Source organism: Nilaparvata lugens, chromosome 7 (assembly GCF_014356525.2).
Source record: "Nilaparvata lugens isolate BPH chromosome 7, ASM1435652v1, whole genome shotgun sequence".
NCBI lineage: Eukaryota > Metazoa > Arthropoda > Insecta > Hemiptera > Delphacidae > Nilaparvata > Nilaparvata lugens.
Window position 1 is genome coordinate 39,605,601 of NC_052510.1, and position 26,720 is coordinate 39,632,320.

Here is a 26,720-nt window from a genome sequence, read left to right on the forward strand (position 1 = left end):
TTTTGATCTATTTGCTAATTAAAACTGGAAGAATATTTAAAACTTGAATTACGGGAGAAAAACTTGGAAATTTAGAATAACTAATGAGTAGTTAAAGTCTCTATTGTTTTCAATTCACATGTCCAGCAGTGTAATATTATTAGCATTAATGATAGTATAAAATTGTCTTTTTTCGTTAGAATGTATGAGGTCATTTATCAAGATTGTATTGGGGTAGTTCTTACCAATTAGAATTATTATTTTTATCGTACAATAAATAGATATTTGCAGATGAGTAAAGCAAGAAGAAATATCAGGTATGAGGAAGATACCTGTACTGCATATATTTGAAGTAAATTGCATTTGAATAAAAAGGATGAATACCGATATATGTTGTAGGGAAGCTAGTATGGGATGCGTTGGTTCCCTCGTTTTGGTTGATTGGGTAGATGGTCTGTTCTTCATTGGCTGCTAGAACCAAATGCGATGTGTTGATCGCCACAAATACCTAAAAACAATCATTGAAGTTATCAAATAAAACATTACAAACAGTATTGGCTTTGTAATAAAAATTGTCAAGTGATGCAGCAATTCAAATAGTTTTCTTTTCTGAATGAGAAAAATTGTTCAATTGTGTTGAATGCCACGAACATTCAAGAAAAGATAAAATGTAGAAAAATGGTTAAGGCTGTGCAAAGGCTAAAAATAAACTTTCTACTAGTGATATTTTTTTTTTAATTTTTCGATTTGTATATCATATAGCTATCAAAATGGGAAAGTTTTCTCAGGAAAACATTTTTTTTCTGATCATTACTTTTTGAGATATGAGCGACTGAAGTTTGATGTTTTGGGACAGAACATTTCAAATTCGGTACGATATAAAGATAAATCCATGAGATTTAGAGGATGGATTCTTTATGGTATTGTTGATCTAGTAAAACAAACATTTTCTGAAAATATCAATTTTAGGAAAATTTATTCAATTTACCAAAAATAACTAGAAGTTTTTTTTTGGTAATTTTTAGTGAATTGAATAACTATCTTAAAAATTTATATTTTTAGAAAATTTTTGTTTTAATAGATCAACAATACCATGAAGAATCTATACTCTGAATCTCATGGATTTATATTTTACCGAATTTGAAATGTTCTGCCACAAAAATTTGAACTTTAGGCGCTCATATCTCAAAAAGTAATGATCAGAAAAAAATGTTTTTCTGAGAAAACTTTTTCATTTTGATAGCTTGATGATATACAAATCAAAAAACTTTGAAAAATATCTCGAGTAAAAAGTTTATTTTTAGCCTTTGCACAGCCTTAGATGTGACATAAATTAAAACAGTAATAGATTTCAGATAACAGTAATTCTTATATGTTTTTGAAAGAGACTTACTGTGACTAGATTTTGGGATTGACAATTCACCAATCAAATGGGTAATACTAAAATGTGACAATTTATTAAATAAATGAATAATTGAGAAGGATGAGACCAAACCTTCTGCCAGTTACTGTCATTGAGCTTGGAGCCGATGGTGACTCCTTCCCACTTGTTGAGCAGACTCGAATGCAGGTTCAGTTTTCCCTGCACCAGCTCCAAGAAGTAGAACGTGGATCCCCGGCCCAGGGCTAGCAGACCGTTGGGCAGTGTTGTTTTGAACCTGCAATCAAAGCATCACATCTCAATATTAAAGTTTTCTTCTCAAGTGAAAGTAGACTATGTGTGGACACTCCTATAAGAAACAGCGGGTTTCACTTTTTATACCGCATCTAAATATTTATTTATTTAATGGATAGAGCAAACAATACAATATTCGGAAAAGAAAAAACATGCTATTCACAAAAACTTCTTCTATTTCCTAAATTTCTCTTAAATCGTCCAAATATTATGTAGGTTATATCAATTTCAATTTCTACAACAAATCATCAATCTGAAACTACAAATCAGAATAAAACAGACAATTTCAAATTTAGATAGATTGAAGCGTCAATGTGTGGATGAGTGGTTTGCCAGCGCTGGCCTTCGTTGGCCATCGCTCCGATTTTTTCCAAGCAGAGACCACCCCAGCGTAGACCAACGCCGACCACCCCAGAGTAGATCACCCCAGCGTAGACCACCCCAGCGTGGACCACCCCAGCGTAGACCAACGCCGACCACCCCAGCGTAGACCAACGCCGACCACCCCAGCGTAGACCAACGCCGACCACCCCAGCGTAGACCAACGCCGACCACCCCATCGTAGACCAACGCCAGCGCTGGCAAACCACCCATCCACACTAGTCAACCAATGCAGGTTGTTTGCTGTTTTGTCGTCTGCTCTGATGGGTTTTCCTTGTACTGAGTAATTTAGATGTGTTTTTTCAGTTGATTTTCTGTATATTGTTATTGGGTTTTTTCAATTCAATTCAATTCAATTCAATTTATTTCACCAAAACACAAAAACTTTACAAAGATGTGACAATCAGAAAAAAAACAATAATTATTATTCTAAATATCTATATCATCTATCTGTAAAATACGGCTGGAGGTGAAGAACTACTGGCATAAGTGAAACACTTGTTCGCCAGTAGGAGTAGAGACTTACCGTAACTGTTTCTAAATCTTAAGCTAATAATTTAAAATGGAATATTTTTATTCAAACAATGGTAAGTATATTTAAAATAAATGCTATTAATTGTGAATTAATCCAGACAATAATGAATAGTTTTAAAAGCTGAAAAAATTTTTAACTCATAAAATATTAAGATGGAAATAATAGTTGTGAAGTATCCAGTTTTTAATATTTATTGGTACAAACTTAATAGGTACACCGATGAGCTCGTTCGGGATGCAGTTTACAATCTTTGGAGCGATGTATACCAGCTGCTTACGAATAACCGTTAAATTCGAATCATAAGTAACATATCTATGTAGATTGTATCTTGTTCTATGAGTTACATTGATTCTTGAGAATGAGCTTCTATGTATGCGTTACATTTTTATTGTGTTGCTTCTAGATGAAATTTTCAACCTTAAACTCTATTTGCCATTTTAAATGCAGCGCTCCGTGTAGCGAGGCTACCGCTGGCCTTGATTGGGCGCGCAGTGTGGATGGTAAGACGAACGCAGCCAAGCTTAACAAGCTGGGCCAGCTTTATGGGCCAATATGTGGACCAGGTATTAGATAAAAGTTAACGTGTGTAAACACTCCTATAACAAAAGCTAGACAAGTTTATTTTTGGAGAGAAGTTGTGAACCGACCTGAAATGTATCTCGTATCCCTCATCACGCGTGGTGTTGGCCATGATATAGGACGAGTGGCCAGTGAGCGACATGGTGGTGGACTGTTGACAGGTGTTGCCATGGTAACCGTGCCCACAGCTGCAGTTGAAGAGGTGGTGCACTTCGTCGAGCAAGTAGGGCTTGCACGTGCCTCCGTTCAAGCAAGCGCTCTGCTTGCAGCCGGTCAGCTCCACCGAACAGTTCTTGCCGCCGAACCGGGGATCGCATACGCACAGGTAGCCCGCCTTCTGGTCGTAGCACTCGCCGTGCATACACGGTCTGACAAAAACAACAAAACCATCAAAATTTGCTTGCAAATGTGATAGAATTGTTGAAAATTCTGTAGAATGAGGTGATCAAAAAGGTACGGTAGCTCGCCTCTGGTTGTAACATTAACATATGTCTGCGTGATTGCTTAAAGAAGTTAGATTTTCCCTGACATCCTTTTATTTCAGCTGGCAAATAATTGAAGCATAATGATCATATTATCATATCTGATATGATAAAAAGAGTTAACTCTTGTTAATGATGATTGATTTGATTGTGTGCTTGTCAAATCAAATCAAATCAAACCTTTATTTGTCCCAAAAACATAGTTACAATGACAAAAATGGTTATGAAAGAGAAAAGTAAAATATAATATGAAATTAAAAATGAAAAATACCATCAAATAGGATTATAAATAGCAATATTAAAACGGGAAGACCCTGCAAGGTTCGAAGGAACTTGAACGCAGAGGCCGAGTGTTCAATGCTTAACAGTACAAGAAAATGATAATGGGATATTATTGAGAAATTGGGAAGAGAAAAAGTGAGTGAGGAAGGGAAGAGAAAGCAGAAGAGTAAAGGCATACGGAAAAGTGAAGATTAGTTGAAAATTACATAAAAAATGAAATGAAATGAATGAATAAATATTTTCTTAATTTATCATAATTTCCAAATTTAGATTGAATATTCTGGTAGTTCATTATTCATCTCTACATGACCATAAATGATTTGGCAACGGTGCGGAGTTAGAAAATTATACAGCTATCTGCTTTGTCTACTGACTGTCAATAATAGCAAAACAATGTTAATCAGGTGTTGACGACTCTCACTATATGTTCAGTTGCACGTTTTTCTATTGAATATAACCCATGATTAAAGATGTCATCCGCTTCTCTCATTGGTTCTCGAGACATTAAACCGTCATTTAATCATGGTTAAATCCAATAAAAGTAATGGCAACCGGGAGATAGACGTTGATGAAAAATTGAAAGCAACTTGCCTGAACAAGAGTTCGAACGAGTCAATTCATCGGAAGAAGAACCAATAATGACAAAGAGATTGCAATTGTGTGCGGATAAAAGTGAGGACTCATATACTTTGTTAATTACTGGATTTGTAAATTCCAGTTCACAGTGATGTCATGGGAACTGAGTCACGGATTGTGATTATTCAGTTCACTCTATGACAAAGGTGTTTAGTAGCTACTGTGAATCGGTCTCTAAGATCCACTTTCACACACTCATGTTTGTTTACATCGTCTCTCGGCTCCCAGAACAGACAAACAAAAAAGTGAAAGCAGCATGCCTGTGAACTGTGACTCACCTGTACTGTTCGCATTCGTTAATATCGATGTTGCACAGCGGCCCCTCATAGCCCGGTTCACAGTCACACCTGTAACCGTCTATCAAGTCGTGGCACTTGCCATGATAGCAGGGTGAACTCTCGCACTCGTTAATGTTCTCCTCGCAGTTATCACCACGCACCCCAGGCACGCACACGCACGCGTATCCGCTCGCAGCCGCGTAGCTGAAGTTCTGCTGGAAAGCGGCCGGCAGACTTGAGTTCACCTGGTAGAGCGTCGCGTTGGATAGCTCCAGGCAGGTGCCGCCATATTGGCAAGGGTTCGGCTCACATTCGTTGATGTCCACTTCGCAGTTTTTACCTGCAATAACAAATAAAATTAATTCAATTTATTACTACTTCATAATAACATTCTGAGACGAGCGGCCTATTCATCTCGTGTAGTAAGAAACATTCATTAGAGTGACACACATTAATATAAAGAATGACGTAGGCTACCGATATTCAAGTTTGAAGTTGTCATTTTCTAGAAGAGGAGGCTATTATTTTATAAAGGTAGATCTCAAACAGAGAAGAGTGGTTTCCTTACAGCTTACACTGAAATGACTAGTAAATGAATAATTATTTCATTATTAGTCACACAAACATTGAGATGATAATTTTATAAGTCTAGTGATTAAAGTCTTTAAAAAAGTCTTAATTAAAAGTATTTAAAAAACCGTTTTCTTACACTTAAATGACTATTCACACAAACTAACCTAACCTAACCTAATCAATAAGATAATCAATTAGAAATAATTATTTTATAAGTCTGGTATTTGGTAAGTATTCCACAAGACTATGCATATAGGCATACTATGAAGTTTTTCCACATTACATCCATTATATAATATACATCTTGATGCAACTAATTCAGATTTGAATTTGCCTGTAGCCACAAAACAAGTCCAATATTATAAGAAGTGGTAGAACTTACTATCTGAAATTCTTTCTGTGGCACTGTCTTCCACAGTTGAAATCCTCTTTTTTATCCTGCAATATTGATGTGATTTGGAAGTTGAAACATTCATGTATTATAACTAACAGTTTTATATACTTTAATTAGAAACTAATAAATTATGCTAAAATATTTTAGTGATGATGCACACTCATTGAGGACTGAGCGTGAGCATGAGCGATGAGAAGGACCATGATGATAAAATCAGTTACATGTGGTTCACCTTTAGCTCATAAATTATTTAGTAAAATTAGCCTTAAGCACGCTTGAGATTTCAACGAACTTTCTGGGAGCTAGAGATTCCTATTCCGAGAACAGGCCACCTAACTAATCAACCATTTCCCAACGGTCTAAATGAAAAAGTGCCTATTATACAAGATAAGAAAAAGCCAAAACATTCTCCTTACTTCATACTGTGATTGAACATTGAGTGTTGTTGTAAAATAAGCATAAACAAGTACTTGTAAAATGATTCACAAAATACCTAGCTGAAAGGTATTATTAGAAGACTGGATTCATATTCACCTGAATATCCTGGATAACATTTGCATTGATAGTCCTTGACTTGGTCCTCACACACAGCTCCGTTCTCACACAGATTGTCCTTACAGTCGTCAATGTTAATTTCACAATGCATTCCTACAAAAATAAACAAAAATTACAAACCATCTATTGAGGGAATAATAGCAATTGAATACAGTACTGTAAAGCACAATAAAGTATTCATTCATTTATTTACGATAGAAATGAAACTGATGTTATATAATAACATTGATAAGTATAATTATCAAGACTAAGTATACTATACTAAGACTAGTATATTATCGGCATTAAAAGTAGTATGATCAGTAATAATGAGGAATTGAATACACCAAACAACATTCAGACCATAAGTTCAACAATAGGTTCAAATGAAAAGAAATGACCGCTTCTCAGGACCAATATCTAATGATGATTTTGTTCAGACAATATTATTTGAAATAATATTTCAGGCGGATCTTTCATTAGAATAAAAAAAAATTAATAATGAGAGATTTAATATTTGATTCTTGAATTTTCATTATTGAGTCTTTCTAGTTCAGATTTGAAAAACTATCATGGAAAATTCAATAAGGTGAACACAATAGTCACGTAGGTTTGAGTTTTCTTCTTGAGTATTTCTAGTTTGTATTTAATCGAATGAGCTTAAATTATATCACGGAAGATTTCATAAATCTTTAATTCATGATTTGATTTTTGATTTTCCATTAAAAGCTTTCAACCTAATCAATAACGTTAAGAAGTGACTCTACCTTCATATCCAGTGTCCGTACAATTGCAGGTATAGTTGTTGAGTCCATCAATACATTCACCATTGTGTAGACAAGGCTGAGGCTGTCAACAAATTGAAAAAACAAAACTAACTATCAAAGAAGTGCTTGGAATGATATTTTACTTAGACTGGCCATGTGTGTACACACATGTTCATCATGCATATTCTGTCGTTGGTGGCCAGTCTAACAAATTATTGAGAATAATCAACACATTTAAGTGGAGTAGGTAGCCTACTAAGAGTACAAGACAGAATATTTCTAAACTTTCAAATCAGCAGCATTACAATACCTAACAATCAAATTCTGTAAATATTAATCAAATTTTGTAAATATAACATTTTGACAATAGAACGAATGAATGATTTCAATCTCATGAGATATTCATGATATCTTAATATCAATCTTATAATACCTCATGAGATTTATTCATAATTCGCTATACAATCGATAAAAACCAAGAATATACCGTGGGTGCCCTTCCAATATTCAAATATTTAGATATATAAAATATACAAGTAGAGTTATATTCGAAACTTTGATGAGTAATGTCACAACAGAAGAAAAACGAGATAATTTTATTAATACAGTAATTGATATTATTTACCTCGCAGTCATCAATATTGGTTTCACACAGTTTTCCAGTTAATCCCTCAGGACATTGGCAAGAGAACTGCGCGATACCGTCCACGCAAGTCGCTCCGTTCTGACAAGGATTCGACGCGCATTCATCTATGTTTGTGTCACAGTTTCGTCCTGAAAAAACAAAAGTTATCAGAAAGACCTATTATTTATTTCAAGCTATTAGTTACATGATAAAAGACATACAAGATTGAATTCCAAAAATTAAGCACAAATAGCAGATAAAAAATATCTCTAATTGGAAAAGTCAAGGTCAAATATTCTAAAGCACTGTAGGATGAATTGATATTGAACTACTAATGCTCCATAACGGTTCACCCCAAATTAACGTAATCAAGGATAAGCCATGGTCACCTCAATTATAATTGGTTACAATTGGTTTAGCTGATGGTTAAAATTGAACTGTAATTAAATTAGTGGCGTTCTATCACAAGCCAACCAAACTAAAGTCCCGAAATATTACTTTTAACATGAAGAGGGGAAACCGATTTCTCCTTCCACATGGACAGAATAGTGGAGCAGTGGAGTAAGCATGCTGCACACAACTGGATGCTGATACAAAAGTAGGGAGAATGCTGTTAGGTAGTGGGAGTGATTGGTGAAGGAAACAGCATCCAACCTCTCTGTCTTCGACAGAGAACCGTGTAAAAAGTAATATCCCTCGGACTTTAGTAAGGATAGGGAGAATGTAGGTTTAGTCAACTGGTCAGCCTAATTTGCAAGCAATGAAAAGAGTGAAAAGTCCACGTTACATTAAAATGCAATGAGTTATGATTTACATGCTTTTTAGCTGATTATAAGAGTGCCCTACTGGACGAATAGCTTGCATAGCAACCTAGAAATCCCGGGTAAGACCGAAGATTTTCAGCCAATTCTTTCCTCAGTAATTGGATAGACACGTTAAATTATTGATCTCGGCTCAAGAATAACAGTCGTGAGCTCAATTATAACAGCCGTGATGCCTATTGACGGCTTAAATTGTGTATTCAGGCTAGGTGGGACCGTCCCTTAAGTGACTCTCCACCAACAAAAATGCATTCGAATATTTCTATTTTTAGTGATGGAAATTTTCTTTCTTACCCGTATACCCAGGCGGGCAAACACATTGGTAGTTGTTGACCAGGTTATTGCAAAGTGCGCCATTCAAGCACGGATTTGACAGACATTCGTCAAAATCTAGGTCACAGTGATCTCCCGAGTAGCCCGGCTTGCAGAAGCATTGGTATCCACCTGTAAAAGTTGTTACTTATTAAATAGAAAATCAATCAATCAATAATTTTATTCGATTCAACACAAAAGAAAGAAAAATAAAAAAACAATACAGTCAAAATACGAATTTCTAATAATGAAGAAATTCATTACATAGCTAAGAAGGTACATAACCAGAGGTATCTCAATGCATTGTTAAATTGTTATGCATATAAAAATAGAAAGTATAGTCTATAGATATTGTACTCATAATTCACAATTGTGTTATTGGAAAAGTTGAAATAAATTCTTCTACCTGGATCTCTAAGAGGCGCTTTTTTGCTGAGGATGATGCACACATGAGCTCCAGGCTTGTGCGTGGGTGATGATAATGATGATGATGAGAGATGAGTGGAACTACAGCTTAAGAAGGGTTCCAAACAGCCAGGAAGCGATTTTCCTAACTCATAATGGTATTTAGAGGAGTTCGACTCTCAAAGTGATCACCCTTATAACGAGAGTAGCAGGTGCTTGGATCATAACTTTTCTTATCGATAGCTTATCAGCGCGACTACAAAGCCAATCGCTTTCCAGAAAATAAATATTTCAGTGGTCGACTGGGAATCCAGCTATCTTGAATCAAATTCTAGATTTCAAATCAAAATATTTATTGCTAGATATGTGAAAATGCTAAGCACATAGAGTTGACGGATTGACATGATCTCAGTTCACTGAATGCAATTTTTGAAGGGAACAATAGGGGTTTATTTAATATGGTTTTTCATGATCATTTTCTGTATAATGAATAGTGATAACAAAAGAGTGTCGTAAGCACCTCCCCAAACCACCAAGCCATAATTTAACAGAGATTGTACGATTGCAAAATAAAACATTCTCAACTTTGATGAATCAAGTATCGACATCAACTTATAAAAATTATAGGATACAAACCTTAGTTTATGGCATAGGTATTCAATATGCATTCTCCACTGTTGAAATGTTTTTGAATTTGGCGTACTTGGAAAAATAATTCATTTAACAGTTCGATTTAATTTTAATTTATTGAAGGATAATATTAGTTGGAAAACACAATTTTGAATTATGGAAAAATTCCACAATATAAATTTTCTCATTCAACAAATTTAATTGATAATATTAGTTGCAAGTTACCTTCAGTGTTCTGGCATATTCCATGTATGCAGGGGTTTGGTTCGCATTCGTCAACATCTTGGTCACAGTTTTTGCCTGTTGAAATGGAAAGGTACTCATTAATATAATAATTTTCAAGGAGACATAAAGGGCTTAACCTCTTGTCTCCATGTATGTATCTATGCAAATAAATAAATAATTTATACAGAATTCCTTCAAAAATTTTATTCTGAGCAGTTTCAACTAATTGTTATAAATAGTTCAAACACGAAAAAAGCTTGAAATAGCGGCGGCCTTGTGGAAGCCGAGATTTTTCTCGTACTGTAACTGAACCATCTCATAGATGCTCCACTATCAGAAGCCTATGTAGGCCTACCGGTACCTATATAGTGAGATTCACGTTAAGTCGGTCAAAATGATGGCACTACCATTTTTTATATCCAACGCCTTCTAAAGTAGATAGCATGATACAAGTCATCCCCCTGTAAAATATGAAATGTTCGTTCTAGTTAAAAGTGATCAATCATATTTTATTTACAAAAAAAACATGTTTTTCCATGATTGAATGATAAATATTCTTGATAAAAATTGAAATTTGATGAAAAATTGCATTATTTATTAAAATGCTAAACAATAAATAATGAATATTATTATTAAACGACAATCCAAATTAAATGCTGTAAGCAGGCTGGCCGTTATGACTTAATAAAATGAGCGCTGCTATCCAGAGATAGCCAGTTTGGTGTAAGGGGTTCGATTACCGGGCTGGCAAATAATTTTTGGATAGTTATTCTCAGCGAATTTCCATCTAGCTGTTAAAACTAACAACAGGGGTTAAACTTAACAACAGGGGGCTGTTAAACTTAACAGGGGTTAACCCTGTTGTCAATATTTGCAGTACCAGAAGTCTTCGAGGTGGATTAAAGAATGTAATTTGGATTTTCGTTCAATAATAATGAAATATTCCTTAAAATTTAGATATATTATACATGTTTTATTAAATACAACTGTTACTAGTACTAGGACTAACGATCAGTTTATTTCTATCCTAAATTAATACTTCAAGTTACTTTACAAGAAGAATTTTGTAATAGCTCATTCTTGTTTTAAATTAGCTCATTCATAATCACCGCACTAAACTATTTGTTTTTTTTACTTTCACTGAGCACTGCTGGAGGTTTTCACCAGATCTGTTGGCTTCTTCCTTTCCAATCTGCTCGTTATGTTGAGTTATCCAAAAGCTGGATTGCCTCACCATTTCAATAATTTAGATATGATATTTTGCTATTCATTATATTTCTTCTTATATGATAAACGATTTGCCAATAGTTACGATGTAGAAAAGGATAGAGCTGCTTTGTGTAATGACAGATAAGGATAGCAAATCAATGTTAATCAGGTGCGGTGTTTATAAGGTGAACGTGAATCTCACTATAGGTGTACAATAGATGTAACACGTTTTCGCCATCAGGGAGACTGTCGTCCTCCAAGTACCTCACACAGATAAAGTTGCATTTTATAGTCGGAATAAAACAAGTTCAGATTTGACACTCCATACGAGAAAATATTAGCGTTGCCAGATTTGTAGACATGTGAGAGTCGCATATTAAGGAAACGCCAATATTTGGTGAGCTGGTGGCTAAAATCTCAACTTATTCAAACTTTTTACAATCAACTTGAATACAGAAGGAAATTTATGTTAACCCAAAAATATATTGGACACTCACCAGTCCACCCCTTGGGGCACACACACTGGTAATCGCCTCCCTGATCAACACAGGTGGCATTATTCTTGCAGGGCTGCATCTGCTGACACAGGCCTTCCCCATTCGAGGAGGCTGGACCACGCATGCGCAGTGAGCAGTTATCCCCTCCCCAGCCCTCGGGGCAGAGTGGTCGGCACATCCCCTCCACGCACTGCTTCCCCTCTCCGCACGCCACTCCACCGGCACATTCATCGATGCTAGTTTCACAGTCGCTGCCCGCAAAACCTGCCAAAACATAAATACATAGAATCTAGTCTGGAACCACACACTTGTGGCTTGTGGCACCGATTGACCTATACTCTAGCAATTAAATCAAAGAAGTGAATCTCAGTTATGCCGAAACACAGTGATAAAACTGTACCATTATCTTTCGTATGTTGATCTATGCAACGGGTTTTTACAGATAAAAATTGCACACGTAGGGCACTAACCGCACTAACCGTAGTTTCGGCGAAAACCGCATTTAGATGGTTCCAATATTACGGTCTCCATATCTGTGATTAGTTTGCTAAAGTCGTTTAATAGAACTTTCATTCAGGAATAGATTCTAATTGAAATCAGTCTCTAAGAACATCAATATTCTGTACCATGGAGTTTACAAATTTTACTTGTTTTTGAAAGTAACAATACTCATACGATCACTACCACAGTACTGAAACTGTAATAATGATTGTTTTGTAATTTACAACATAATGCTTCTCATTTTCAGCAGGTAGTTTATCTATGTGGACTGTGAACACCCTTATAAGAGCCAATAGCTTTGATTTTGTGGTAAAAGTTGCTCTGTTTGAACACTCTCATGAGAAGCAATGTAATTTACCTGGGGGACACTGGCAGATGTACTCGCGGCGACTGCGGGCTGCAGGCTGCTGCAGATGCTTGCAGGTGGCATTGTTTTTGCAGGGCTGCGAGCTGCACGCGTCATAGACCAGTTGGCAGAGTGCGCCCGTGTATTCCGCACTGCAGTTGCAGGTGAAGCCGCCTGTCGCCAGGTCCACGCACACGCCTCCGTTCAGACACGGCTCCGTCGTGCAGTCGTCCACTTTCTTCTCGCATTGGTCACCTGTGGCATTCAAACATATTTTTAGTCAGACTCATGTATTTAAAAGTCAGTGGGAACGATAGTGATTTTGTCACTTTCCCTCTTCCACCGTGGATAGTTGTGATTCAAGTTAGCCCGGTATATTTTATCTAATATTAATTTATGATTCTTGTTAATATTGATCTATCTATATGAGATATGTTCTATTTATTAAGAATAATATTTTTCATGATTTGATATAATATATTTTTTTAATTAAGATAAAATGTTTTGTTAGTATCTAGTCCTGAAATTTAGATAATAAATAGAGCAATACAGTAAAAGCAGACTAGAGAAAAGCTAGAGAGTTAGTGCTAGCTAGCTGGTTCCTGGGGGAAATTCTATGCCATGATATATTCAAAAATTGAAGAGAATCACTAGTACCCTTATTATCTGTATTTTATATCAAACACAACAATGAAACTTGATAATGGCATTATCGCAGAGACTAGCCGTGTTTGATTTTTTTTTATTCATTTATAGTACAAAACACTATAATCATATAGTTATGACCATGGAGGAAAAGCTAGGCTGAGCCTGTACCTTTTTTAAAATTATAAGGTATGAAAAGGTAGTCTACTATAGATTCTTTTTAAATAAACATTCAAATAGCCATATTAAAATGATTAATTATTAATGATATGTTTATTATTTATCATATACATTTCCATAGTATTCTAGTTGAAAAAAATTCCACAGTAATGTTATTAATAATTATTATTAAACGAAATTCCAATTAAATGCTGTAAATCACCCCGAAGACTTCTGCTACTGCAAATATTGACATCAGGGTAAACAGCTAGATGGATATTACCCAATTCCATAGTACCTTTTTCAGAAACATTTTCATATAAAATATAATAACCTGTTACAATCAACTAACAAATCAAGTAGCCCTAATGAGATACGTTATGAGAAAATATAACCTATATTATATATAATAATAACGTAAAGAATATATAATAATATAAATATAACTTATACGTAAATATATATTATTCTAATTAGATTGAATTCAACCCAGTTTCATACCTTTTTGAATACCTTTTCACCTCTGGATTATAGTAACATCAATTCATAATGAATTCTTGCCTATTCTGTTAATTTTGAAAACACTTACCTGCATACCTAGCCGGACACACACACTTGTAGGGGTCGGTTGCCGAATTTACACAGGAGCCGCCATTACGGCACGGGCACTGGCTGACGATGACATCACAGTTGGCACCTGTCCAGCCCCGCTCGCAGCTGCAGTAGTAGCTGGTCGTGCCGCGCTGAGTCAGCAAAAGTCACCGAAAAGCAAGCAAGGTGCCAAGCCAACCAATCACAACAGTGCTAGTGCTAGTTGGGGTAATGTGAGCATGCGTACAGATACCGTCACCACTATAGGAGAAACGCGTGTAACTAACTATCTTATACATCTGATTCTTCATTTTCGATGGGCCAACAAAGGACCACATTAATTCACCATTAACCATTATCATTAAGGCCATTATTATTATTATTATTATTAACGTTTACCTCCCGCTTTCGCCTCCAATACTCTTTCAACCTCACACTCTGAGCGATTCGTCTTTCTAACGACCAAGTTTCAATTGTTTATCTTATATTTATTCTATTTTAAAGCTATCTATCTTTTAAACAGCTTATACATTTTCATTGTTTTTCATCGGGTCTGTAGTTTCTCTCATAATATTTTTTTATTTATACTATATAGTCCGTCAAACCTTGGTTTACGGGGCTTTATGGCCAATGTTATTTCAATATGTATAACAATAGGAGCGCACTCTTGCCGTTTTTATGCCGAGTCCATCAAAAAGGCCTACGTTCTCTTTTTTCGCTCTTCCTCTCACAGAATTAGCTCACAGACTCTCTGGATTGTGTGGAATCTGGCAGAACTATTGGTATATGGTAAGGTGTTATTATGGTTACTGTAATTGAGAGTTGCTTCATAATAATATTATAATGTTATGATCAAAAATTGAAATGAAGAGCGTGGTATAGCGTATAATGCATGCATTGAATCTTAAAAGATCTACATCTATATTTGATACATCTATATATGATCTATATTTGCTTGAAAGTCACTGTTAAAGTTTATACTATATGTTTAATGATTGAAAAGTCTACTTTAAAAATTTGAATTAAATGTCGAACACTTGATTATTTGTATATTATTTTTTTGTATTTGATAATCTTGATTAACTTTTTTCTTTCTTTCTACAATGTTAAACTATTTTAATTATGTTCTGAGAGACTAGTTAAGTTGGCAATATTACTATTTGACACCCTAACGCTGTCACTGAGCTGAATAGTAACTAACTGGAGGTAACATTGATTAAAATTTTTCAATACAAAATAGTATACTCCACTTAATTTTCTCATCTTATTGCCAATTTGACAAAATTAAAAAGCACCTAAAGTTTGTTTAATGTGATCTATACTATTATTAACAAACAAACAAAATTAGAAGAAACACTGGCCTGTTATGAGTCTATCTCATAACAAAGATTCTCTATCTTAGTTTATCTAACTGTTACCTCCAGTTTGATAAGAATACATGAATAACAACTGTGCCGTCAAACAAGTAAATTTTTACAGGTTTCAACTACAATTTTAGACTACAGTCATTTTTCAATATAAAGAATGTTCCAGAGATAGGCCTACCCTGTAATATAATACAAAAACAGTGTACGGTATGTAGTGAAATAGAGTTAGTTACACAACTGAGTGGCTACAGAATGAATTACGCTTGAATTGCATTAGTGTCAGATAACATTGTTTCACTTAGTTATTTAGCTCAGTGGACACGGTCACCCATCCAACTACTCACATAATAATCGTCGCAGCTGGTGGCATGCAGACAGGGTTTATGGGAGCACTTGACCAGGGTTTCACACCGTCCACCCGTGAAGGCTGGCGCACACTGGCATGAGTAAAAATGGCCCTCGGCCTCCTCCACACACGTGCCTCCATTGTAGCAGGGCGCAGAGCTGCACCACAACGGCACCGGAGGTGACGTCACTGCAAACGATGAAGTCACAGGTCCTCCAACGTTTCCAAATGATGACGTCATAGATGACGGACCGACTCCACCGTTGCCAAAAGATGACGTCATAGAAGTTGGAGGAAGTGCAAGCGATGGCGACATAGGTGGAGTTACAACTGCGTTGTTGTTACGGGATGACTCACAATGAGGACCTGGTGAAGCAAGCAAAGCAAGCGTGCTAGGCGACATAATCAAGCATGTGCAACACAAAGCATGCGACACAAACACATCTTCATGTAGTGCAGGGAGAGTGCAGCATTGACTAGACAGTGTGAGTATGTTTAAGGTCGTTTCCCAATTTTCATGAGAAATCTACTATTGCGTGAAGATAAATGTGCAGAATTAGAACCATCAAGAAATTTATGAATTACATTTTGAAGAGTATAATTATCACTTATCGTCTCAATTCTATTCATCTATTGAACTATTTTCTTTTCTACAATTCTTCCAATAACGGGTTATTGCTTATCAAGTTTTTAGAGAAATACAATGATTTCAATTGGTGTTTCGTTGAAATATTAGTGGATAAATATTGAATAATTATTTTGACTTTTTCCAAAGCCTTCCTAGCTAATTTTAGTGAATATTAATGATTTTGAACAGGGAGGATAGGAACTCAGTTGTGAATGTGATGTGACTTTCAAGACAAATTGTTGTATAAAATGCTCTATTATCATTCCAATTTCAAGAATCTGAATTACAAGTGAAAAGCAATTTCTAGTTTTGCAACTTCAGTGACAAAATTATAAGTTTAAATACGAAAATACAAAATTTCGCAGCAATACCCAGAATTTTTTTGTTAATGAAAATTGCCCTTAAGGTCCATTGCAAAGCAAAGGGCAGAGATATGTTGTTATGATAAATGGATTTGTGCAAAGTCGCATGATACTACGTCAAGCTACTTAAAAATTAGCTGTGACTTACCTTACAATTATTGTCAAATAATTTATAGAACTCTTTCTTGATGGAAAATTCAATTTAAAAATAAGTGCCAAGCTTCACAAAAAGTGCACAAAGCATTACATAACAATTATTGCAGTACTAGCCTGCATAAGAATACTACCTACCTGTAAAACAACTTACTCTTGAAACGTCCGAAGAAGTTTGACCATGAAAATAATAAGCCTATAGTTTGATTTAATCACTTTGAAGTATTTATTATCAGTTACAAAATAAATAGATGAGAGTAAGTACCGGATATATTAGATGAAAATGATTACATATGATATGAACTATTACATATAGCAGTTTTCATACTTACCGAGTGTCGACAGACATTTATCCAAAACAAGCTAATCTTGAAGCAGTACCAACTGTGAGAAGAAATACTTTGAAGAAATTGTTGATCTATTTCATTTTAGTAAACTACAGTATATTATTTTAGTATCATTCTACTAATATACTCAAGTACTATAGTACCATTCTTTTCTTAGTGTAATTGAAAGTACTTACAATATAGCTGATTTCACTTTTTTCATGAAGACTCATAAATTAAGCCAATTGATCATGAAGAAAATGAAATCAGCTATATTGTAAGTATTTTCAATTACACTAAGAAAAGAAAATTAGTATAGTACTTGAGTTATATTAGTAGAATAATACTAAAATAATATACTATGGTTCACTAAAATGAAATAGACCAACAATTTCTTCAAAGTATTCGTTCCCACATTTGGTACTGCTTCAAGATTAGCTTATTTTGGTACACCAATGCCAATGACCTGATTAATATCTCAATGAAGGCATCAATATTATTATGATTCAATCACTGTACCGTCAAGTCATCATTTATTTCACTTGATGAGACTATCAATTTTTACTTACAGCGCTTTAGAGCTTCATGAACTCAGTTTCAAAATAAATGTCGTATGTCGGTGTGAAAGTGATGAAACAGTGGGTTCAATAAATACCTACTATTACTTCACACTCTAATTACACTGTTATTTTACATTATATTTACACTGTTCTTTCACACTTTTATCAAATTTCCCTCTCACACATTATTTACACTGTTCTTTTACACTTCATGTAAACTGTTGTTTTATAAGATTGAAGTTCTTTCTTCTTATCGCTTGTGTAGGCTACATTTTCGTTTCAAAGTTTAATCTCTCGGAAAAGAGAATACAGAAACTTTTGGAGTCTTGTTATAATTCCAACAATTGGGTACACAACAACACAACAATCCCATGATTTAATACCCCAAATTTACCATTACTTTCCACAAACGATTATTAGAAAAATAATAAATGAACCATCCTCATTGAAATGGAGGAACGTGGAAATTGGATTTTTGTTGGTTACCATAACAGATGTGATAACAAGCATCAGAGCTCTTTATTTCGCTTGCCTATCGCCAGTAGATCATCGATCTACATGTGATGACGTCATAGTTTAGTAAGTATTATTGGTTGACATGAATTAATCGATAGCTCTATCACTGAATCGAATATGTCTATCAACCTGAAAGTATGGAGAAATTATTGAATTTGTGGAATAAAGTGTTTTATTTTAATAAAATACAAGTATCTTTAATCTGGAGTTTAGATATATAGTATTTTAACCAATAAAAAATCGATACAGCAACAAAAGTTTGAGAACTTATATTTATAAGCTAGTACAAACTCTACTGTGAATTTAGGAATGATCAATCTACATGTTATGACGTCATTGATTAGTTGTGTGGCCTGAAGTAATAGTAGGTATTGGTTGTGGGGCCTGAAGAAATAGTAGGTAGGTATTGGTTCAATTCATAAGTCGCAGTTCGGAATGGATCAAGGAGGCATTATCACTATTGTGACGTCATACCAATCAACAAACATCACTGAGGGCAATAACTACTATTACTAGGTAATAGTAGGTATTGCTGAGGGACGTTTGCACAGTCTTAACTTAACAACTTCAACTGAATTTCATCAGCTGGTGGCTCAAACTCAAAATGAATCATAATATGATAACGAGCCAGACTTGATATGGATTTAATCTAGATTAAAGTGTCACTGTGCAAACGGCAGTAGATGATTGAATAAATTGGGCTGTAGCACAAAGTCCTTCCCCAATCATTTCAATGAATTCTGTTTTATGTATCCTTGAATAAATGAATAAATAAATGAATAAATAAATGAATATGTTGTGAGGTCTCACCGAAATAGCCATGCTCGCAGACACACATGTAGGTGGCATTGATGTTGAGGCAGGTGGCATGCGGCGGACAGGGCGATTGCCGGCAGTCGATGGAGTTGGGGTTGGGGTTGGTGTTGGCATTGAGTGAGGTGTGGCAGTTGTGGCCAGTAAAGCCGGGCTGGCAGTCGCAACGGTAGCTGCCCACCTGGTCGGTACACGTGCCGTTGTTCTGGCACGGATCCGACGCGCACTCGTTCAGGTTCTGTGCAAACAACACAATACATTCAAATAAAAAACAAAATAGAATATTTCAATTTTTTCAATTTCAATTTATTAAAAATACACAGAACAAGACAAAACAAAATAACGAAGAATTACAAAACAAATAAAATACAATAAAATGTTACAAATATAAAAAAACCATGGGCTTTGTGGTTGGGTGTGTTGGAGAAGAGAAAAAAGAGAGGAAGATACCTAGCCAATTATGGTTTCCCATGTAATAGGCAGGCAAAGAAGAGAAGAGAGAAGTGATGAGGAAAAAAGGGAAGGGAGAAATGGGGGGAAGGAAGAAAACAGAGGAATAGGTACTCAAAATAAAAAGGTAAGCGAGTCCACTGAAAAATGAAAAAAACTAATGGAAAAACAATGCTGGAGCAGAAATCTCGAGTCATATATCTAAAGGGAAGAAGAAATTACTGTATGTCCAGTTTTTTATATCCAGTTTAATTTTTCCGCTGATCTTATTGTCCATGAGAAAGTGATTTGGAATGAGGTTTATTATTTTAGTACCTATGTAAATTAACTGCCTCCTTATACATTCAATATTAGTGTTATACGTTACATATTTGTTAGCAGCGGCCCTTAGATTATAATAATTAAGTGAAGAGTTTAATGTGAGAGGAAAATCGGATCTATATTTCATTAAGTACTCAATTACGGTTTTTATGTATAATTAACGTATAGTCAATAGTTTTTTCATCAGTTTTTGTGCTACAAATAATTCAGCAATATGACAGTTGAAACAGCCTCCCCAAACAACTATGCCATACTGCAGAATTGATTTGACTAAAGCATGATATATCATTTTCAGGTGGTTCTTATTAAGAATTCTGTTAACTTGGTAGAATTTAAAAGATAAATATCTCATTTTTCTACATATGTATTTAATATGAACATCCCATTTAGGGTTTTCATCAATTATGATTCCCAAGTAACTACTTAGTATTATTGACTTTTTTAATGGTGGTACAATCACAATTACCCAAGTTTAAATTGCACTGAGAATGGAGTCTCAAATCTTGATTCTCGTTAGGCTGCCCTACTCTATTTGCAGAGAAAGTTATGTAATTAGTTTATTCAATATTCAAACATAAGGTATTCTTATCTAACCATTTCTTAATTAAAAGCATACTATTTTCAGCTATGGTATGAACTTCATTCCATGAATTACCGTGAAAAATAGCTGCAGTATCATCTGCAAATGGTATCACAGTTGAGTTTAGAAGTCTTAAATTTAAAAAATCATTTATATTGAGTATGAAAAGGATGGGAAAAAGTACAGTACCTTGAGGAATACCATAAGAAGTTAAGTTAGTTACACTAGATTGATCATTTATGGTTAGGGACTGACTGGGTTCTATTACTCAGATAGCTTTTGAACAATTTAAGCGAGACTCCTCTGAAACCACAGGACTCTAGTTTATTGAACAAAGTATTATGAGGTATTGTATCAAAGGCTTTGCGTATATCCAGGAAGACCGCAATAGTTTTCTTGTTGGAGTTTATTTAATCAGATAAAGTATTGATGAATTTTATTAGAGCGTCAGATGTACTTATACCATTTTGGAAACCGAATTGGTTCTTGTTGATTATTTTGTTAAGAATCAAGAAAAAAACAACTCTTGACTTTATTAGTTTCTCCATTATTTTAGCAAGTTTGCTGATAAGACTAATCGGTCTATAATTACAGGAATTAGTCGGGTCACCTTGTTTGAATAGAGGTTTTATTTTGGCTGATTTAAGGTGTTCGGGAAAATATCCCTCCTCAAAGCATCTATTAAAAATAAAAGCGAGAGGTTGAGATATAAAATTGGCTATTTTCTTCAGCGCAATATTACCTAGACTATCAATACCAGGACTGCAGTTGTTCTTTAGATTTTTAATAGTTGCCTCAACTTCAACTGGGCACGTTGGTCTCATAAAAAACGTGTTATTGATCTGTATTGCAGGAAATCGATCACCAGTATTATCAGGGATATTGATAGTTTGAGCTTGTAATTTACCCACATTTGTGAAATAATATTGTTGAGGGAGTGAGCATCAAGTTCAGTACTCTTGTCCTTGATACTGTTCTCACCTATAACTTCGTTTATGCACTTCCAAAACTTCATGCTGTTGTTATTACAATTTTCAATTTTCCTTTTCTAGTAGACTTCCTTTGCATAATATATGATCTTATTCAAACCATTACGATATACCTTATATTCATTCTTTAAGATATTGTTATTAGGATCTCTTCTGAGTCTAGAATGCATTTTGTCCCACGTGATTATTGATCTTATGATGCCTTCAGATATCCAGGGCTTCAGGGGACGAAGTCTGTTAGGTATCTCTTTTACCTTCTTGCATTGATTGATGAGACTGGTCAAACGATCGACAAATTTATCCATAATAGTGTCAATGCTTCCATTCACGGTATGGATTTCTTTCCAATCTTCATTCCTTATGCGTTCCAATAGTGCATTATAGTTGGTTCTAGTTAATGTGTTTATCAATACGTTTCTAAAGTAGAAATAATATAGGATTGGATAGCATAGGATGAACTACAATAGAATAGAATTGAACAGTGTCACAAAGTGTTTTGTGACGAAGGAAATAGAGTCGAAACGCATGATAATCTTAGAGTTTGATGCAAAACGAAGGAGTATGTTTGACTTGCATCCCTTTTCTAGAGATAATAGCTGAAGAGAAGCATTGTTGGACCATTGGAATTATGTTATAGTTGAACACCTCTCGTGACAGGAGACTCTGTTGCAAACCCGTGATAGAGTTGGTGGCTGAAATCCAAACCTGGAGATTAGTCGGTCTAATTCCTCTTGGAATTAGTGAGTTAGTGCTGATCCTCTCCGACGAAAGAAGTAGCTTTCGACACTGGTGACACAATAGTGTTGGTGATTGGTGATGCTCATAGCGGTCGCGGCGGTACGGCAGACGGTCGGCAACCTCTTCTCCACACTAGTGCGCGGAAAGTGATAGTAGACCCACCCAAGGTTACTGTGGAGCTGTTCGTATTTCGGGGAGCATACCACAATTACCCACCATGCTGCGTTCAGCTGAAATTCCTATACCCTCATATTCTACAAGCTCTTCGCTTATGCATGAGTAAAGGGATCAAATGATGATGAAATAATCATATAGTCCATGAAAAATAGTCACACAAGTTGACAGGTACGGTAACCAAGGATTCCACTTCACATCTCCACGCAATGGAATGCGGCGAGAGGCGTATAAGTAAAGTCTGCCTATAAACTTCCATAGCTTCTCTAGATGCAGAGCATGTCGAATCATACGATATTGGGGTTGATATGTCATCTCCTCAATTGTGGCAGAAATATCAAGCAGCATTGTTAGACAAGGATCTGATTTGTAAGTGACTTTTTCAGAAAAATGAGGGCAAATAATAAAGTTTCGATTGCCGGCCAGTTAGTCGAGTTGACTAAGGCGTTGCACCCTTCAGTCTGCTAGTGCTACCTGGTCGCAAGTTAGAATGCCCCGAATCCCATCGAATAGGCATGGACGTTTGATCATCTCAATAAAAGATTATTGAGATGAAAAAGATTATTTAAAATAAATAAATAATTAAAAAATTATTCATTTAATTTAAAATTTATTTAGTTAATAAATAATTTTAAAAGAAATAAATAAAAATAGTGCACAATAAAAGATTATTGAGCACTTCTCATCACCCACGCACAAGCAGAAAGGTCATGTGGGCATCATCCGCAATAAAAAAAATATATATCACATCGAACAGTCAATTTTTCGCAATTGCTACAACAAAAACAATTATAAACAAAAAATCTTTATTCATCAACGTTTCCTCCACGTCAAATAAGGAAAGGTTATTTTTTGCGCTGCACTCTTTCATCAACTTCTCACAACGTCTACAGGCGTGTTTGGACAAAAGCGGTTCTGTTATGTAAAACTTTGAAAATTGAACAGTAGTTGACAACTATTAATTTGGTTTTATTCTTTGTAAAATAATTACCTTAGTTTTCCATAATTTTCTACTAGTTATCAGCTAAGAGCTTAGTGTAAATGACTCACCATTTCACAATTAAGTCCACCGAAGCCTGGTGAGCATTGGCATGTGTAGCCACCATAGTTGTCGAAGCAAACCCCATTCAAGCAGGGCTTCCGCTCGCATTCATCAATATTGATTTCACAGTTCGCACCTTCATAACTGCAAAACAATAGTAACCAACAATCAATCGGAAGGTTAGTTTTATATTTTATTTATACTAAATCACATAGAATTTGACTTTGAAGCATTGGTCAAAGTTCTTGTTGTGCTCAGAGCCATGGGTAGGGAAGTATTATTTTTAAAGGAAGCCCTGTGATTGTTGATCCGGAGGTTTAGGGCAGTGGTGGTGGTTTCACCTATGTAGAAAGCAGGACAGAAGTTGCAGGAAAGGAGGTAGATGCAATTTTTGGAGATGCAATTACTGGATTGATGGATTTAGTGGGTGTAGTTGGTGATAGGACTGGTAAAGGAGATGGAAGAAACAGTGATAGGACAGGTTTTACAGTGAGGGCGTTTGCAAGGTAGGGTACCAATTGGAGTTGGGATTTCATCAGAGGTGAGTGATTTGTTTTTACTGAAAAATTTCTTGAGGTTGGGAGGATGCTTATAAATGAGGGTGGGTGGTTGCTGGAAAAGGTGTTTGGTAGAGGGATTGGAGATCTTTAAGGACAGGTTTGAGGTTTTCAATTCCAGGGAAGTAGGTGGTACAGAGCTTTGGAGTTTGTGGGATTTGGGATTTTTTTTTGAGGTTGGATTAGTGCCAGTTTTGGAGGAGATTTGTTTCTGTAACAACCGTTCAGGATAGTTACATTTCAGGAGGGATTGGTGGAGTTTTTTGAGGTACTGGTCATGAAGGTGGGGATCACTGCAAATTTTTTGGCCTCGGATTGAGAAGGAACGTGGGAGGGATCTTTTGTTGTGGTAGGGATAGCAACTCTCAAAGTGTAGGAACTGTTGGGTGTGGGTGGATTTGGTGAAAGTATTGGTGGATAAGGTATTGGAAAGGATTACATTGACATCTAGGAAGTTGATGGAGGATTCAGAAATATTCCAGGTGAAGGAGACAGAGTAGTTGGAGTTGAGTTGATTGAGGAAGTGGGAGAGGGTATCATGTCCATGAGGCTATATGAGGAATATGTCGTCAATGAAACGGAGCCATATCAGGGGGGATAGGGTTTGTTTGGAAAGGAAATCCTGTTCAAGGAGGCCCATGAATAGGTTTGCATAGGATGGTGCCATGGTGCCCATGGCTGTGGCTGTACCCTGGGTTTGAATATAATATTTTTCTTCAAACCTGAAGGCATTGCTTGTGAGCACCAGTTTGGCAAGGTTTACTATGAAGGTGGTTGAAGGGGTGAAGGGTGTGGGTCGTGAGGAAAGGAAATGCTGAAGGGATTTTAAGCCTTCAGAATGGGGGATGGAAGTGTAGAGGGAGGCTACATCAATGGTAACAAGGAGGAGTTGTTGGTCAGTTGGAAGGGTTGTGTTTCTTAGGATATCTATGAAGTGGAAGGAGTCTCTGATATGAGAGGGTAGGGAGGCAACAATGGGTTGGAGGTGGAAATCAACAAGGGCAGAGATTCGTTCAGTTAGGCTGTTTATGCTTGAAACAATGGGACGACCAGGATTGCCTTCTTTATGAATTTTTGGAAGAAGATAGAAGTGTGGTGTGTTGTGAGAGTCTGGCGAAAGAATGTTGATGTCTGAGTCCGAGAGGCCTTCAGATGGACCGTATTGCATCAGAAATTTGAAGACTTTCTTTTGGATTTGTGGAGTAGGGTCAGAAGGCAGGAGTTGATAATGTTCAGGGTTGGTGAGTTGCCGGTTGGCTTCATTGATGTAATCTGTGGTGTTCAGTAAGACTACAGTTGAGCTTTTGTCAGCTTTGGTGATGAAAATACTGGGGTCAGAGCGAAGGTCTTTGAAGGATTTGAACTCTTGGGGTGTGAGGTTGGGGGTTGGAGTGAGGGATTCAATGAATTTTTTAGAGCTGACTTTGTTCAGGAGTAAATTGCAGAAGATTTCAACAGGGTGGTTGGCTGGGTGAGACTTAGGTTCATAATTGGATTTGGGTCAAACTTTTTGATGATTTGGTCAGAAGTAGTCGAGGGGGGAGGGGATATATTCTGCACCACTTCAATTCCTGTTTGATTGACAAAGGGGGCCCAGCTCCCGAAAATTCTCGTTTAAATATAAGTTTTCAAGTTTTTTAATCTATCCGTGTCGTGTGTATCCTGTTTATATATATATATATATATATATATATATATATATATATATATATATATATATATGTGTGTGTGTGTGTGTGTGTGTGTGTGTGTGTGTGTGTGTGTGTGTGTGTGTGTGTGTGTGTGTGTGTGTGTGTGTGTGTGTGTGTGTGTGTGTGTGTGTGTGTGTGTGTGTGTGTGTGTGTGTGTGTGACCGGATCTCGAAAACGGCTCTTACGATTCTCACGAAATTTGGAACACAGTAGGTTTATGATATAAAAATTTGATTGCATTAGGTCTCATCCCTAGAAAAACTCGCTGAACGACATTAAAAAAATAATTCATCCTTTGAAAAACAGCTGAGATTTTCGTCGTTTTTGGATTTATATCTCATCCAAACCAATAAAACCATAAAAACCTATAAACTGAATTTCACAAGCTGACGTATAGCCAAACTGTAAAATATAAATACATATAATATATATTAATATTTGATTATTAATCAAAATTAATAATCATATTCAAAATATATTTTCGTGATGGTTCCAAATTCATCAAATAGATGAATTTCCTTTTAATTCTTCAACACTAAAACTTTTTTTAGCAGATGCACACAGCTGTTGGTTGGCCTTTGCATGTGTAGTATTTTGTTAATAAAGTGATGAGACATAGTATCAGCAATCGTCATAAATGTTCAGTGTTCATAGTGTATGAATAACATTCCTTTCTTGGATAGTAGAATTAGAAGTAATTCTCAAGTAAAAACTTCATCATATAGTTGTGAATTTTGGGTTAAATTTTTACTCTAAAAAGTCCAAAATAGTAACTAGATGCTATTAGTGTAGAATAGTAAATGGTAAATTAACATATATTGTAGCAAACATAGTATATCATTCTATAAACTATAAATATATTATAATTTCCTCTTTCGTTATAAAATGTGCATGCTTTTGTACTCCAGAGCGAAGCTCGGTCCCCCGATATTCAGCAATTATACAGTGTGAGTCATATGTATGGGACCCCTTCAATAGGTTTGAGACTTTTGTAGTTAACTTCCAGGATAAGTCAATGGTCAAATACTCTACCTTTTGACGTACAA

The 26,720-nt window shown here is 35.7% G+C and overlaps 1 protein-coding gene across 2 annotated transcripts in view; it reads right to left on the reverse strand.

Annotated features, from left to right (window-relative positions):
• The window catches only part of LOC111051909 (protein crumbs), a 145,619-nt gene that overhangs the window by 60,068 nt on the left and 58,831 nt on the right, over nt 1-26,720 (reverse strand). The window contains exons 8-22 of one of the 2 annotated variants that reach the window (XM_039432731.1): nt 23,435-23,570; nt 19,130-19,370; nt 15,773-16,140; nt 14,060-14,213; nt 12,679-12,921; nt 11,820-12,083; nt 10,114-10,188; nt 8,836-8,985; nt 7,721-7,869; nt 7,096-7,177; nt 6,329-6,442; nt 4,828-5,167; nt 3,218-3,517; nt 1,475-1,637; nt 364-487 (exon numbers count right to left, since the gene is read on the reverse strand). In XM_039432731.1, coding sequence (XP_039288665.1) covers nt 364-487; nt 1,475-1,637; nt 3,218-3,517; nt 4,828-5,167; nt 6,329-6,442; nt 7,096-7,177; nt 7,721-7,869; nt 8,836-8,985; nt 10,114-10,188; nt 11,820-12,083; nt 12,679-12,921; nt 14,060-14,213; nt 15,773-16,140; nt 19,130-19,370; nt 23,435-23,570 — 2,903 coding nt within the window. The remainder of the gene's footprint in view (nt 1-363; nt 488-1,474; nt 1,638-3,217; nt 3,518-4,827; nt 5,168-6,328; nt 6,443-7,095; nt 7,178-7,720; nt 7,870-8,835; nt 8,986-10,113; nt 10,189-11,819; nt 12,084-12,678; nt 12,922-14,059; nt 14,214-15,772; nt 16,141-19,129; nt 19,371-23,434; nt 23,571-26,720) is intronic. The other variant, XM_039432732.1, reaches the window with a different exon arrangement.